This window comes from Staurois parvus, unplaced genomic scaffold, assembly GCF_062004578.1.
Source record: "Staurois parvus isolate SC_StPar_1 unplaced genomic scaffold, SC_StPar_1.0 ptg000472l, whole genome shotgun sequence".
NCBI lineage: Eukaryota > Metazoa > Chordata > Amphibia > Anura > Ranidae > Staurois > Staurois parvus.
Genome location: NW_028318268.1, coordinates 1,541,389 through 1,555,086, shown reverse-complemented (window position 1 = coordinate 1,555,086; position 13,698 = coordinate 1,541,389). Strand labels below are relative to the sequence as shown.

General features: G+C 41.4%; 1 protein-coding gene across 1 annotated transcript in view; it reads right to left on the bottom strand.

The window, feature by feature from the left end:
• Nucleotides 1–2,841: 2,841 nt before the first annotated feature.
• MFAP1 (microfibril associated protein 1) overlaps nt 2,842–13,698 on the bottom strand; it is a 20,749-nt gene continuing 9,892 nt past the window's right edge. The window contains exons 5-9 of the mRNA XM_089689380.1: nt 12,620–12,728; nt 11,054–11,214; nt 8,742–8,901; nt 7,153–7,242; nt 2,842–6,796 (exon numbers count right to left, since the gene is read on the bottom strand). Coding sequence (XP_089545506.1) covers nt 6,617–6,796; nt 7,153–7,242; nt 8,742–8,901; nt 11,054–11,214; nt 12,620–12,728 — 700 coding nt within the window. The 3' untranslated portion in view covers nt 2,842–6,616. The remainder of the gene's footprint in view (nt 6,797–7,152; nt 7,243–8,741; nt 8,902–11,053; nt 11,215–12,619; nt 12,729–13,698) is intronic.

Genomic DNA, 13,698 nt, shown 5'->3' with positions numbered 1-13,698 from the left:
CAAAGAAATGAAGGGTCTATAATTTTAATCATAGATGTATTTTAAATGATGTAGACAGAATACCAACCAAAGATCCAGAAGAAACATGATACAAATGGTATAAATTGAGTTGCAGTTCAGTGAGTGACTTGGTGGAGAAACTCTTGTTGGCAAGCACAGAGGTCAGACGTTTCTTGTAGTTGGTTACCAGGTTTGCACACATCTCAGGAGGGATTTCGGTCCACTCTTCTTTACAGATCTTTTCTAAATACTTAAGGTTTTTTTTACTGTTGCCTGGCAAGTCGAAGTCTCAGCTCCCTCCATAAATTTTCTATAGGAAGATAAGGGCTGGAGACTGGCTAGGCCACTCCATGACCTTAATGTTCTTCTTGAGCCACTCCTTTGTTGCCTTGGCGGTATGTTTTGGGTCATTGTCATGCTAGAAGACCCATCTTCAGTGTTCTGGCTGAAGGAAGAAGGTTCTCATCCAAGATTTTAGGTACATGGCCTCGTCCAATGGCCCCTCCATGCGGCAAAGTCGGCCTGTACCTTTAGCATAGAAACAGCCCTAAAGCATAGTTTCCACCTCCATGTTTGACTGTAGGAATGGTGTTCTTGGGGTCACAGTCAGCATTTTTCTTCCTCCAAACACGGCGAGTCAAGTTAATGCCAAAGAGCTCAATTTTGGTCTCATCTGACCACAGTACTTTCTCCTAATACAGGTGTTCCATACATGCCAATTGAGATGCAGCAGCTGCATGGACACTGCCACTGCTCCCAATTTGACATCTGTGTGGGTGCTGCTGCCGCCCCCAAACACACAGTATGAGTTCAGGGACATGCACCTGATAAAGCTGCTGATTATGACTCTGATGATGACCTTACAATAATAGGGGTCCCAGGTTCTACATACCAGATGGTTCCTTCTGGCGACACCTGGGAAATGTCCCTAGTACCGCTATGGGAGTATGGGTTGAGGTCCCCTGTGGAAGTGGGACAATACTGTCTTTACAAAGATATATTGCTTTCAGGCCCAGGTAATGCGAGTAGGCCCAATGGGAGGCAAGGCCTCTTGATAAATCCAGGGAGTTAAGGCTGATGAGGGTTAGTGGTGGCCAGAGGTAACTAGGTAATTGTAGGGAGGCAGTGGAAACAGACCAGACAGCTACTGTATGTTATGCTTCCTCTAGGCTGAATGGCAGAAAAGAAAACGCAGAGTGCATGGTGACAGCTCTTAACCTTTATTGTGGTAAAGTGGTGGTGGAAAATTTACATAGGGGCTCAGCCGTGCAAAGAGGTAGCTGTTACCACTTCAGCCCAACTTGCAGTGCTGTGTCTTAGGCGACAGGGCTAATCCTGGGACTGTGCTAGGGCTCTGGACCTAGAATAACAGTACAATCGGGTCTGGAAAACCCCACCATGAGGAGCCTAATGGTTGAAGGTCACATTCCAGGAAACATGCACATTAAAGCCAGCGGGGTCTAGGTACAGCCTCCAAAGCTAGTGCTAAGAAAAAAAACAATCAGGATGCCTGCTATATACAAATCAGCTCAAGCAGTGTAGTTGTAATTGTGGAGTAGTGGATTTTGTGTTCCAGAGGGAAAAAAAAGAGGCTAGCAAAACAGACTTTACACAGCAGAGCTGAGGAAAGGGCACCATCCTTGGACACTAGCAAAAAATGGGGTATACTGGGTAGAGAGGTTATGACGGTTGGGGTACAATGTTTTTGTTTGCCAGCGTTAAATCCTCCTTTAGGTAACGGTATAACCCGACTCTATCTAAATTCCTATATGCCTCAATGGGCGATAAAGAAAATAGTCTCAGATATCCCCCATTCTGTCAGCATCTGCATTTTAAGTTCTATTGGAAGCCTGGAAATGAGAAGAGGACCTTATGAGAGAAGGTTTAGCCAGACCAGAAGACAAGGAAAATCTATGAATAGGGTGATAAAAAACAGACTTGGAGACTATAGCTGAGAAATCCTGCTGTGCAAAACTTATCCTTGTTGGGGACAGAAATACCTTGGCAGTTCTACTTGTCCAGCAGAACTCTTGCAGACATAGCACTCCCAGCTAGTTGACCCAGTGTTCAGCCGTGCACCTTCCCCCCCAAGCCCCCCCCGGAGTGTAGTACTGGTAGAATGACAGTCAATTTAAATTAGCGGTCTCCAAACTTTCTAAGCAAGGGGCCAGCTTACTGTCCTTAAGGATTTAGAGGGGCTGAACTGTGGTCAGTAGGAGTAGAAAATGCCCCGGCATCAGTTCCCCATCGTTTGTTTTAATGGGAGAAATAGTGACCCATTGGTGATATCAATGAGAATAATACCTCGATGGTATCAGCAGGGATAATGGTACTCCACTGATGTCAGTTGGTGGAATAGTGGCCCAAGGGCTGCATCCGACCCGTTTGGAGCTCACCATTGTAAATGGCAGCACAGCACACACGCACTAGCAACCAAAAGACCCGCACAGCAACACATCACAATGCAACTGCATTGTAGAGCATTTCACGGACAAAGAAAATGGTCAAGCCCATTAAAGTGGTTCTAAAGGTTGATTTTTTATTTAACAATGCATTCTCTGCCTTAAGGTACAATCCTGTATGTAAGCCCCCCCCCCCCCCCTTTTGCTTACCTGAGCCCGATCCAGCGCTGTGGTCGAGAGCAGAGGCTCTTTCCACACTCTCTTCATTGGACAGACAGTAGTGTTGCAGTCAAGCACTGCCAGTGAGGAGGGACACACAGTACAGCTCAGGCTTGAGCCCACACAAGTGCCCCCGTAGCAAATGGCTTGCTATTGGGGGGTTAGGGGAGCAGGAGACTCAAGAAGAAGAGGAGGATGCAAAACCATTACACAGATCAGGTAAATTTGATGCATTTATTAAAAAAAAAAAAAGTATCCTTTACAATCACTTTAAGGAAATTGGCTTAATAAATGCTACTATAGAAGTTTTGCCTGTAGAAGCAGCTCACTGTTATCCTACATGTCCATGCATTAGACCGTTTAGAGGCAGAAAGAAGAAACCCTTCTCGTTTGTGGTTTTTGAGGTGTTTTCTACAGAATATAATACTGACTGCTCCAAAAGGCCCATACAAACTATCTTTTTTTTTTTTTAGTTAAACTCAGCAGGCTGAACGGAAAAAAAACAAAACAAAACAAAGGCAGATCACTGTACTAACACAAGCGGTCTCCCCCACTGTGCTATTGTGTTCTGACAGGACTGCCCTCCACCACCAGAACACACCAGTCAGCACTCTAGGCCATTGACTGGGAGCGCTGATTGAAAGCCGATCGGCAGACCTTTTTTGGTCATGCTCCTTTGGCAGAAGGGTGAGCTGCTGTACACACACAGGCCAGATTCTGTTGAACCGGCTGATTCCGTCCCATATTCGGCCAGTGTGTATGGGGCTTTTTTTGTGCCTAAACTGGTGTACAAAAATGCTCTTGCGTTTTGTGGGTTTTTTTTTTTTTTTTTTTTTAATTATTTAAGCCCAGTGTGCATGGACCCTGAAAATCAAGTTGCTGCCTTAACACAACATATTAACACACTGCGTATGTGTAGACCAGTGGTCCCTAAACTTTGGCCCTTTGGGCACTATTCCTCCCGCTGACACCATCACTGGAGCACTATTCTTTCTATTGCTACCAACAGTGGGAATTCCTTCCATTTAAACCAATGCTTAGAAAGTTTGGTGTAGACTATGTGGGAGGAATGACCTTCATGGGTTACCTAACATTTTTAGTCAATAAAATGAGTAATTGTTTAATCAGTACATATTTCTGCTTTACTGCATCAGTTAATTACTAATGCCATACAACTTTATTACTTATGGTTTAGGACATATTACTTTGATTTTCTTTTGGAACTTTAAATAAAAGCTGCGTAGAAGACAATTTTACTTTTGCGCACATCAGAGCAGTCTCACACATGGACACAAGAAAACCTATGAAGCTAGCCACACAAATTACAATCTGACCATACAATCTGTTAGATGTCCCAATTAGGTAGACCCTTACACTAAACGGTTAATAATTCAGCATGTTACGTTTGTCCCGCTTTACAAGTGCTTTGAAAACACTTTTTATGAAAGGGGGGGACATTTTGTAATGTAACATTTCATTGACAAATTTGATCTGTATCTCGGCTTTTCCTTCCATTAATAAAACCCCAACGTAAGCCTTCTTCACATGTTTTATACTAATTTTCTGTTTAGAAACATGTAAATGTTATGTTTGTCTGAAGAGAACATGTGTAGCATAACTGTGCAGTGTTCCTCATTCTCAAACATAGCTGGGTCTTGAATGAAAAGACCCTAGGAAATCAGCCACTTTGTAAAAGGTGCTGGAATACAATGAGTTAAAAACATTCAAGCCATATGCCACCTTGTGGACTCCTTTATTTAAAGTTTGCAGTTTTACAGAGTGCTGGGAGTACAGCTATCACTATACTTCAGCTGCTCCTCTTCTCCACTTGCCCAGTCACATAGCTCTTGTTAATGGGGTCACATAATTCAAAAAACAAAGTATTCTGTGAATGGACCACAAAGGGGAGTGGTGGGAAAGCAGCTGCTGTGAGAAAAAGCAGCATCCCTCCCCTCAGATCACCAGGAGTATAGCAAAAGCTGTACTCCCATTTCCCAACAAAAATGTAAACTGTACAACAGATAAGTCCATGACGTGTAAACGTAATGCTTTAGCCCTGTCAAACTGGTCACCATTTTCCTGCATTAACCACTTCCAGTCCGGACACTTTTACCCCCTTCCTGTCCAGGCCAATTTTCAGCTTTCACACTTTGAATAACAATTGCGCGGTCATGCAACACTGTACCCATATGAATGTTTTAGCATTTTTTTTGCGACAGAAAGCTTTATTTTGGTGGTATTTATTCACCATTGGGATTTTTTTTTTTTTGCTATGTAAATGAAAGTCCAAAAATATTTAAAAGTGTTTTTCTTATAAAATTGTGCAAATAAATAATATTTCATCATAAATCTTGGCCAAAATTTATTGTTATCTTTTTAGTTAAAAAAACAAAACAAAAATTAGTTTATAACCAAAATTATAATTTTTAAACATTTTTTTTAAATTTATTATTTTTTTTTTTACATACGGTCACCCTAGCTGTACAGTGGCACCATGGTGACACTGTACTACTTGTGGGGGGTGATGAACATTTTTTTTTTTTTTTTTTACACTGATTAATTTTACACCCATAAAGGCTGTAAAAGCAATCATTCCTCCTCTCTAGCTGCATTCTTGCAGCCATTGAGAAGTACTGAGTGAGCTGTGATTGGTCACAGCTTGTCACATGGTACAAGGCTGTTGTGAATAGCCTTGTACCATATTTCACACGTAGTAAGCAATGATGTCACAAGTGACATCATTGCTTACTACTCTGCATGTGATCACTGATTGGCCAATCAGTGATCACATGATCGGGACCTCGCACAGAGATCCCGTACGACGATCGGTGTTCCACTGTGTCCGGAGGACACAGCGGGCACCGGATTGCGGTGCTGCGCGCTCCCAGTGAGCGCGCACAAGCAGGGTGCGGGGTGGCCGTTTATAAACGGCCACCCGACCCTGCACTGCCACCGTCCGGCCATTTATATACAATGGCCAGACGGGATGTGGTTAAAGACATCTTCCCTATGGTCCCACAACAGCTTGCCAGTTGGAGCCCTGAGAGATACTCAGTACTTCTGGGTACAGAAGGGTATTACGCTTATGAGGTCATGCATTACCTGAGAAGCCTGATCCTCAAGTCTTAGCATTGTCACCATGGTGTGGTGGGGGAGGGGGGGGGAATTTCATTCAGAGCTCCAGTAGGAAGGGAAAGGCAAATAGCTGCAGAAGGGATAGACTTACAATTGAATCTTTTACTTTGGCCTGAATAAACAAAGTGTACCTGTCACAAAAAAGTACCTTTGGCCAGAAGACCACAATTAGCCACCAACCATCGTTCTAAATTCCGTCAATACCAATTTGACAAATTCCTCAGAATCCTTAAAAGGCCAAAGTTCACCTATTATAAAAATAAATAAATGCACTTCTTTTTTGTGGGTGGCCAATGGTACTTGTAGTTCATTCATTCACAGAACTCTGAAAGAATGACAAGGCCAAATCAGCAGAGCCCTGCCATTTTTAAATTCCATCAGTGGGTGAAGGGAGAGGATTCCCCGAAGCTGGTTTGAACATGTTCCACCCTAAATACGGGTGGACTGTGTAACATGTTCCAAAGGCAAACTTATCCTTTAAATCAAAACTATAGACTCCAGATAAGGGTCTGAAATCCTGGGTTCTACATGTCTTTACTACTAAAAACATTGTATTTCACTGACAAAGTGTCCCACCCCAGTTGTAAAGCATCCCAGACCTAGAAGACTGTATGTGATCAAGTAGTCCAAGCAATCTGAAACACCTAAATGCCTCATGTTTGACATTAAATTAACGAAAAGGCTGGACACATAAAACTAACCAAATATGTTTTAAGGTACAGAACATTGTGAATATTTACACAATTATCTTCATCGAAAAAGAAAGTTCTGAGAATTTCATACAAAAGAAAAAAAATATTTACATAAAATGATTTATCCCTGAATACGGGAAAATGATCCAAAGTCCACAAATTGATCATCTAAGCTTTCCTTTTCTTTACAGAAGGTCTCTCGAACACATCCCTCACACCAGCCGCCTTCTGCTTGAAGAACTTTGTATTCTGGGCGCTCTCCTGGCCCCACGCAGAATCAAATGACGTTGTGTCTTGATCCACCAAGTGAGTGTATTTTGTTCTACCAGAACGGCCAAAGTTTTTGACCTGAAGACAGAACACAGTATGAGCAAGTGTATCAGACAATGATTTTCCAAAGTTGAACTATTTAATGCATCTAAAAAGGTGGTCGGTCCATACAAAAAACACTGAGCTAGTGCTAATGTATTTCTAAATGTAATAATTGTTTTTGTATTTTAGGAGTAATTTAGGACTCTGAAATGTTTTGGAGTTTAGCTGATATACCCAAAAAGGTCACCCCTACAGATCACTCCACCCCCCAGGCAGTAACAACCAGGGATGTATTCTTTCCACACTGTCCTCAAATAGTACAGCGGAATTTGTGTATATAAACAGAAAAGCACATCCACAACACAATGCTTGTGTACAAAAAAAAAAGTTACCTGCATGACTTTGGGTAGGATAGTTTTATTGAAGTGGTCTTCCAACGTGGGAGCACTGAAGTCTCTCTTATATACATCTTCATCTTCATCCTGTGGCGTGAAAAGAATTGTAAATTTCTATGTTCAAAAAAAAAAAAAAAAAAACCCCACATATAACAAAAATAAAACACCATGCTTTTAATGTACCCTACATCACATTTCCTGGGTTTTCCAGTAACCCAAAAAAAACTTCCTCTATCTACCACAGCTCTGAACTACATATAGATCTTGCTCCCACTGCCTGAAGGCTCAGGAGAATTAACATGAAAAAATAAAATAAAAAAAGTTTTATAAATACAATACACCCAGAATACTGTCCCTCCCCATGAGGAATACAGACAGACAATGGTAAAACAAATACCGGTATGTAAATATATTAAAGGAACTTTGGTTTGTGTTACTTGTCTAACCTTTTTAACCCCTTTATGCCCCAGTAACCCATATGTGCGGCAGCAAAAAGCTAGGCTTTAACACCCGCCTGCTGCACATTTGTGTTGTTGGGCAGGCAATGTTCATGTTCTAGGAGCACATTTCTTTCGCACTCCCAGCACAAAGATCAAGCTGCCAAAAAAGACACTTTGTCCCAAGAAAAAAAAACAAAAAAAAAACCAGTTAGTGGCACTGGCTTCTAATCAAGTGACCACTGTGACAGCCAATCACAGTAGTCACATAATCACTGATCCTCCCTGTTCCCCTGAGCGTTACAAACCTTTAAAAGGGAGGCGCCTGGGTTGGTGGGAAGGGGTTAAAGAGATGTTATACACATACATACACATATTGAAGGTAAATATTGTTGAGAGGACTTCTTTCCCATGTCAGAACAGAAGAAATCCTCTCTTAGGTCACATTCAGAGTGCCACTTTAGAATTTCAGATGACTTCTGCATTTAGAAAAGCTAAAACAACTTTTAGTGCCCGGTCACACTGCAAATCGAAATCGCACCTGAAATCACATCTAAGGAATGTGAATGTCAGTGTCTTAACATATACGATGTGCTGCAGTGCGATTTCTAAAGTAGTTAGTAGCATTACTTTTTCTGCAGTTTTGTTGCGATTTCACATACATAGAATATAATGGAAATCACTGCAAATTGCAACAAATTGTTGAAAATCTTCACAAGTAGCAATAAAGTTTTCAGAAATCGCACAATTTTAAATTGCAGCGGAGTGACCGCTGACTTATGTTTTCCAGATCACATTTTCCGGTGTTTAGATATTCCTGCTTTAACCCTTACGCTGCCAGAGCCGGGTTTTTTTTTTTTGCACTTTTTGCATACATGTTTAAAAAGTCATTTTAAGACTAAAGATTAAAAATCCTCAAAATTAGAAACACCCTGGAAAATAAAATGGTTGTAGTTACAATCTTTTAGGTCTCATGATCTTAGTGTAATGCTTTATCAAGCAAATAATTTGAGTAAAAATATTTCTAAAGCAAAACATTCTATGCAAAAACTTTATACATTCCCTTTTTGATGCAATTAGATTTACATTGAGAGGAGATAAGATTGTAGTGCAAGGTCTTCGGGGTATAAGTGTAGAATCATTTCTTACCATGAAGAAAGCTCCTCTGTGGTAGTATTTCTGTAAGAATTTGTATTTTCCTTTTAGTGCTTTGTTGGTTATTATCTTGCCATTGGCACGAAGTTCAGCGCGGCGCTCCTCTTCAGTCATGTTACGCATGCGTTCTATTTCTGCCTTCTCTTTCTCCATTCTAGTACATAAATAAAATGAAAGATTATTATACTTACAGAATTTTTGTTTATCATGAAAAATGTGTGTTGTTTGTAGGCACAATACTATATTAGAAAAGCATAACTAGAATATCAAACAGGAATCATTTCTACCTTAAAAAAAGAAGAACTTATGAGCTGTCCCTGCAAGGCACAGCAACAGTAATGCTTGCCCCCACCAGCAGAACAGGTTTGCTGTTCTCTGGATGCTCAGTTAAAGGATCAAGGTAAGTTCACCTTTAAAGCGGAGTTCCACTCAAAAGTGGAAGCTCTGCTTATTTGCCTGCCCCTCCACTGCTATATTTGGCACCTTTTGGGGGGGGGGGGGGGGGGGGAGTGGATACCGATTTTTCACCAGTACCCACTCCCACTTTTGGCTCAGTTCGCCACGGCGAAGTGAGCCGGAAGTTCAGCCCAGTCCACCTTCCTGCAAACTTTCACAAGTCCCAGAAGACTGCCAGATCAATTAGGCGCAGCACGGGTTGTGCATGCGCAGTGGACACCCGGCTGTGGAGCCGCAAGCTGTCACAGCCAGGTGCCCACAATAGAGATGCCAGCACCGTGGAGGAGAGAAGGGACGGCGCGGGTGAGAACACCGCTGGACTCCGGGACAAGTAAGTGTGTGTTTATTAAAAGTCAGCAGCTACAGTTTTTGTAGCTGCGGACTTTTAATAAACACAAAAATGGCTGGAACTCCGCTTTATATAACATATTACACCCATATTTATGGTGCAAAATGTTACTAAATCACCTGCCGCTACCCCGACTTAATCCCCCAACGTGACAATGGGCAGGGGATCCTCTCCCCACATCCGCTGTCAAAACTCAAAAAACAGTGCGGCCACGCAGGGCTCCACCCACATGGCCACATAATTCATTCACAGTGATCTGTGAATGAATGAACTACAACCACTGTCTGCCATTGTGGCAGATAGCTTGTAGTGCTACATTAACTGCAAGGGTGCTGGAGAGTGCTCTCATAGTTCATTGATCATCCTGACTTTACTAACTGCCTGCCCGTATCAGTGGTACAGGCAGACGGCTATACTGGCAGTCTGCAGGAGCTTGACATTGCACCAACAGAACATTGCTGATTGCATGCGCAATGCTTTACAGGCTACCAAGAAAATAAAAATGCACCTTTTTTTTTTTTTTTACCTGCAAACAAATTTGCATTTTTTTTTTTTTTTTTTTAAAAAGGTGAACTTATCCTTTCAGCTGTTAGGAGGAAAGAAAAATACCCAGTGACTTGATTCCCCCTCACCCCAGCATATAAAAAGTCATCTTGTCCTTGCAAAACGAACTTCTTTGTGCAAAAGGGAAGGCAAATATAAGCAATATGGTGGTTGGTGAGAGATGGTATTATTGCTACAAACGTTTAAAGTCTATGTATAAGTAAACTATTTTCCTTTTTGTAGAAGAGTAGAAGACGGTTTACACACCTATCAAGCATTTATTTTTGCTGTCTGTCTTGTCACTTAGACAAAATGGTTATCAGGAAAAAAAATGGAATAAAAACTTGGAAGAGAGTCTAATCCTTTCCCACTCAAAAAAAAAACCACACGTTTGCTCCTACATACTTTAAAACTCTGATTGGCCAAGGTAGAGAATAGGTGCAGATGGCGTTAGGTGCTTCATCTTGGCCAATCAGAGAATGTCTGGCATTCATTTATAAAAATACAAGGCTTTTTCTGAATGGATGAGATCATGTAGGGCTGACTCGGTTTGTTGCTAGGAAGGGAGGTCGATAGGACTCTGGCAGAATGACAACACAGCTTATGGCATATTACATCATCCACAGTAGGCAGACCATTCTGTAAAAGGTAAGCATTCCTTTGAACCAAGCTAGTCCAAATTAAAAAAAAAAAAAAAAATTACAGGAAACATACGAGGAGCCCTGTCAAATGCACTGGGATTAGTTAACAGGGAAGACAAACTTATTACAAAAAATAACATTCCTGAAGCAGAATGCTAGTGTGCCTTAAACAAGCAAGAAAATACTAGTATCTCCTGTAATGAACTTAGGATAGTCCCATGAAAACATATAGAACATGCTGGTAAACATTGTAGACACTAAATTATTAAACATTTATAGTACACACTATGACAAAACAAAACAAAAAAAACACATACGCTTCTCTTTCTTCACGATCACGTTTAATGCGTTTCAGTTCTCGAACCTTCCAGGCTTCATATTCTTCCTCATCATTCTCATCATCTGTGTTCAGGGCATCCAGAGCTGCCAGAGTCCTCTTGTTCTCCTCTATTTCTTTCTTTGTCTCCTCCTCTACAATCTGCAAGACAGGAGAAAATGAAGGAAGCAAATCTTAGCTACACAGGTGATTGTTTACATTTATCATTAGCATCACATAGATTTCACTGTACTGCATGACATGACTGCCAACAAGCAGGTAAATCTCGGAGAATAGCGGAGAGATGCAACCACTAATGTAACTCCAGCTTTAACCACTTCCTGTACACGGGAGCGCTGCCGATGCGGGTGGATGTTTCTAAACGTCCCCCTGCATTCTTTGCCTGTGGGCGCTCCCTGGGAGGTCAAAGCACCACAATCAGTGCCTGCAGTGCTCTTTGGACACAGTGGAACACCGATCGCTGTAAGGGACCTATATCCGAGGTCCCGATTCATGTGATCACTGATTGACCAATCAGTGATCACATGAATAGTAATAAATATGATGTCACTCCTGACATCATTGCTTACTACTTGTGAAATCTGTGAATGATCACAGAGGTCACATGGTACAAGGCTATTCACAAAAGCCTTGTACCATGTGACAAGCTGTGACCAATCAAAGCTCTCACAGTATTTCTCAATGACTGCAAGAATGCAGCCAGAGCGCAGAAATTATTGCTTTTACAGCCTTTATGGATGTAACAGCAATCAATGTAAAAAAAAACAAAAAAAAAAATCATCACCCCCCCACAAGTAGTACAGTGTCATTATGGTGACACTGTACTACTAGGGTGACAGAATAAAAAAAAAAAATAAATATATATATATATATATATATAAAAAAAAATAAAATGTTTTTGGAAAAATTTTAATAATTTTTGGTTATAAACTAATTTGGGTTACTTTTTTTTTTTTTTTAATAAAAAGATAGCTGAATACATTTTGGCCAAGATTTATGAAGAAAGATTATTTGCAAAATTTTATAAGAAAAACACTTAATTTTTTTTGGACTTTTTCGTTTATATAGCAAAAAAATAAAAATCCCAGTGGTGAATAAATACCACCAAAAAATATTTTTAACTGTCTCAAAAAAATGCTAAAAAATCCATATGGGTACAGTGTTGCATGACCGCGCAGTTGTCATTCAAAGTGTGATAGCGCTGAAAGCTAAAAAATGGCCTGGACTGGAAGGGGGTGAACGTGTCCGGACTTGAACTGGTTAAAGTAGAATTCCATTCCAAGCTGGCCCAAACAAACTGTGTTCATAAAATTTTACTACTGTAATATATGGTAGTAGCCTTAGCTACATACAATGTGTGGTGCTCTGTTACGGCAACAGTATGGGCAACTTCCTATCTGCCGAAACTGAATAGAGTCAGGCTGAATGCTTCTCCGCCATTTAGGATAATCCTGTGGCCCAAATGAGCTATTTAAAGTCATATTAAACCTGGAATTCTACTTTACCATCAAGCAGACAGACATACAGATCTGTTGCATATTGTTACCTTTAAGGTGTATTTACGTCTTTCCTCTGCCATCCGCTTAGCTTCAACCTCCAACTCCTTCTGTTTCTGGGCTTCAGCTTCTCTTTCTTGAACGGTTACTCTATCCTTCCTGAAAAAGTGGATGTGTTCAATAACCCAAATAAAAGTGGTTTTTAAAACATCTGTGCTTCTCTTTGCGCTACGTTATCCTACTTTATATGTGGATCATTATATAAGCCACTCCAACATCAGAGATCATTCACACATGTACATGGACACAAGACCTACTCTATTTGCATTCCTTACTGGCTGGTAAAGCTTGTGTACATGGCAGGGTCAGTGCTTCCAGGTAAAGAAGAACACTAAGGGCCTTTTCACACTAGAATGAAGTTTAGGACACCCCAAATGCTGGTCACAAGCGCAGTGCGTTTCCCCGCACCGGATTTCATGGTACTTTTGAACTGGTTGCCGTGCGTTTCAAAAAGTAGTGCATGCACTACTTTTGGTGCACTGTTAAAATGAATGGAGCTGAAATTGCACTGCATAGAACTGTATGTGAATCGCAGATACATGCAGTTCCTAGTGTGAATGGGCTCTAAAAGCTGGGGCAAGGAAATAGGCTCCATTGGCTTCAAATTGAGCTTTTAGCATAAACCAAATTGGGCTTTAAGATTCAAGTTAAAAAGGACTACTAGGGTAGTGACTGAAGGTGCAAATTCCAGGGCTGTCTCATTCCTATGCTTACTGCACCATTTATAAGGTCATTAGCCCAAGACAAGCGTAATCATACTAGGTGGGTCATGGACTTCCTAAGTAGTAAGAGGAGGTCACAGCAGAATAATTCAGTAGTGGCAGCTCCCAAACTGGAGACCTGACAGATTTCCATACTTTAACCGATTGCCCGCCACCCTATGGTAGAAATACTGCTACAGGGCAGCAGGGCTGCGTAAAATCATGTATATATACACGATTTGCATTTCCGGTAGGGCGCGGGCAAGCACATGTGCGCCACCCTACCCGTGCCGCTATTGGCAGCTAGGAATGTCAATCACCGGGTCCCAGCCGGCGATTCCCAGCTGGCACTCGTCGGGGAAAACTGA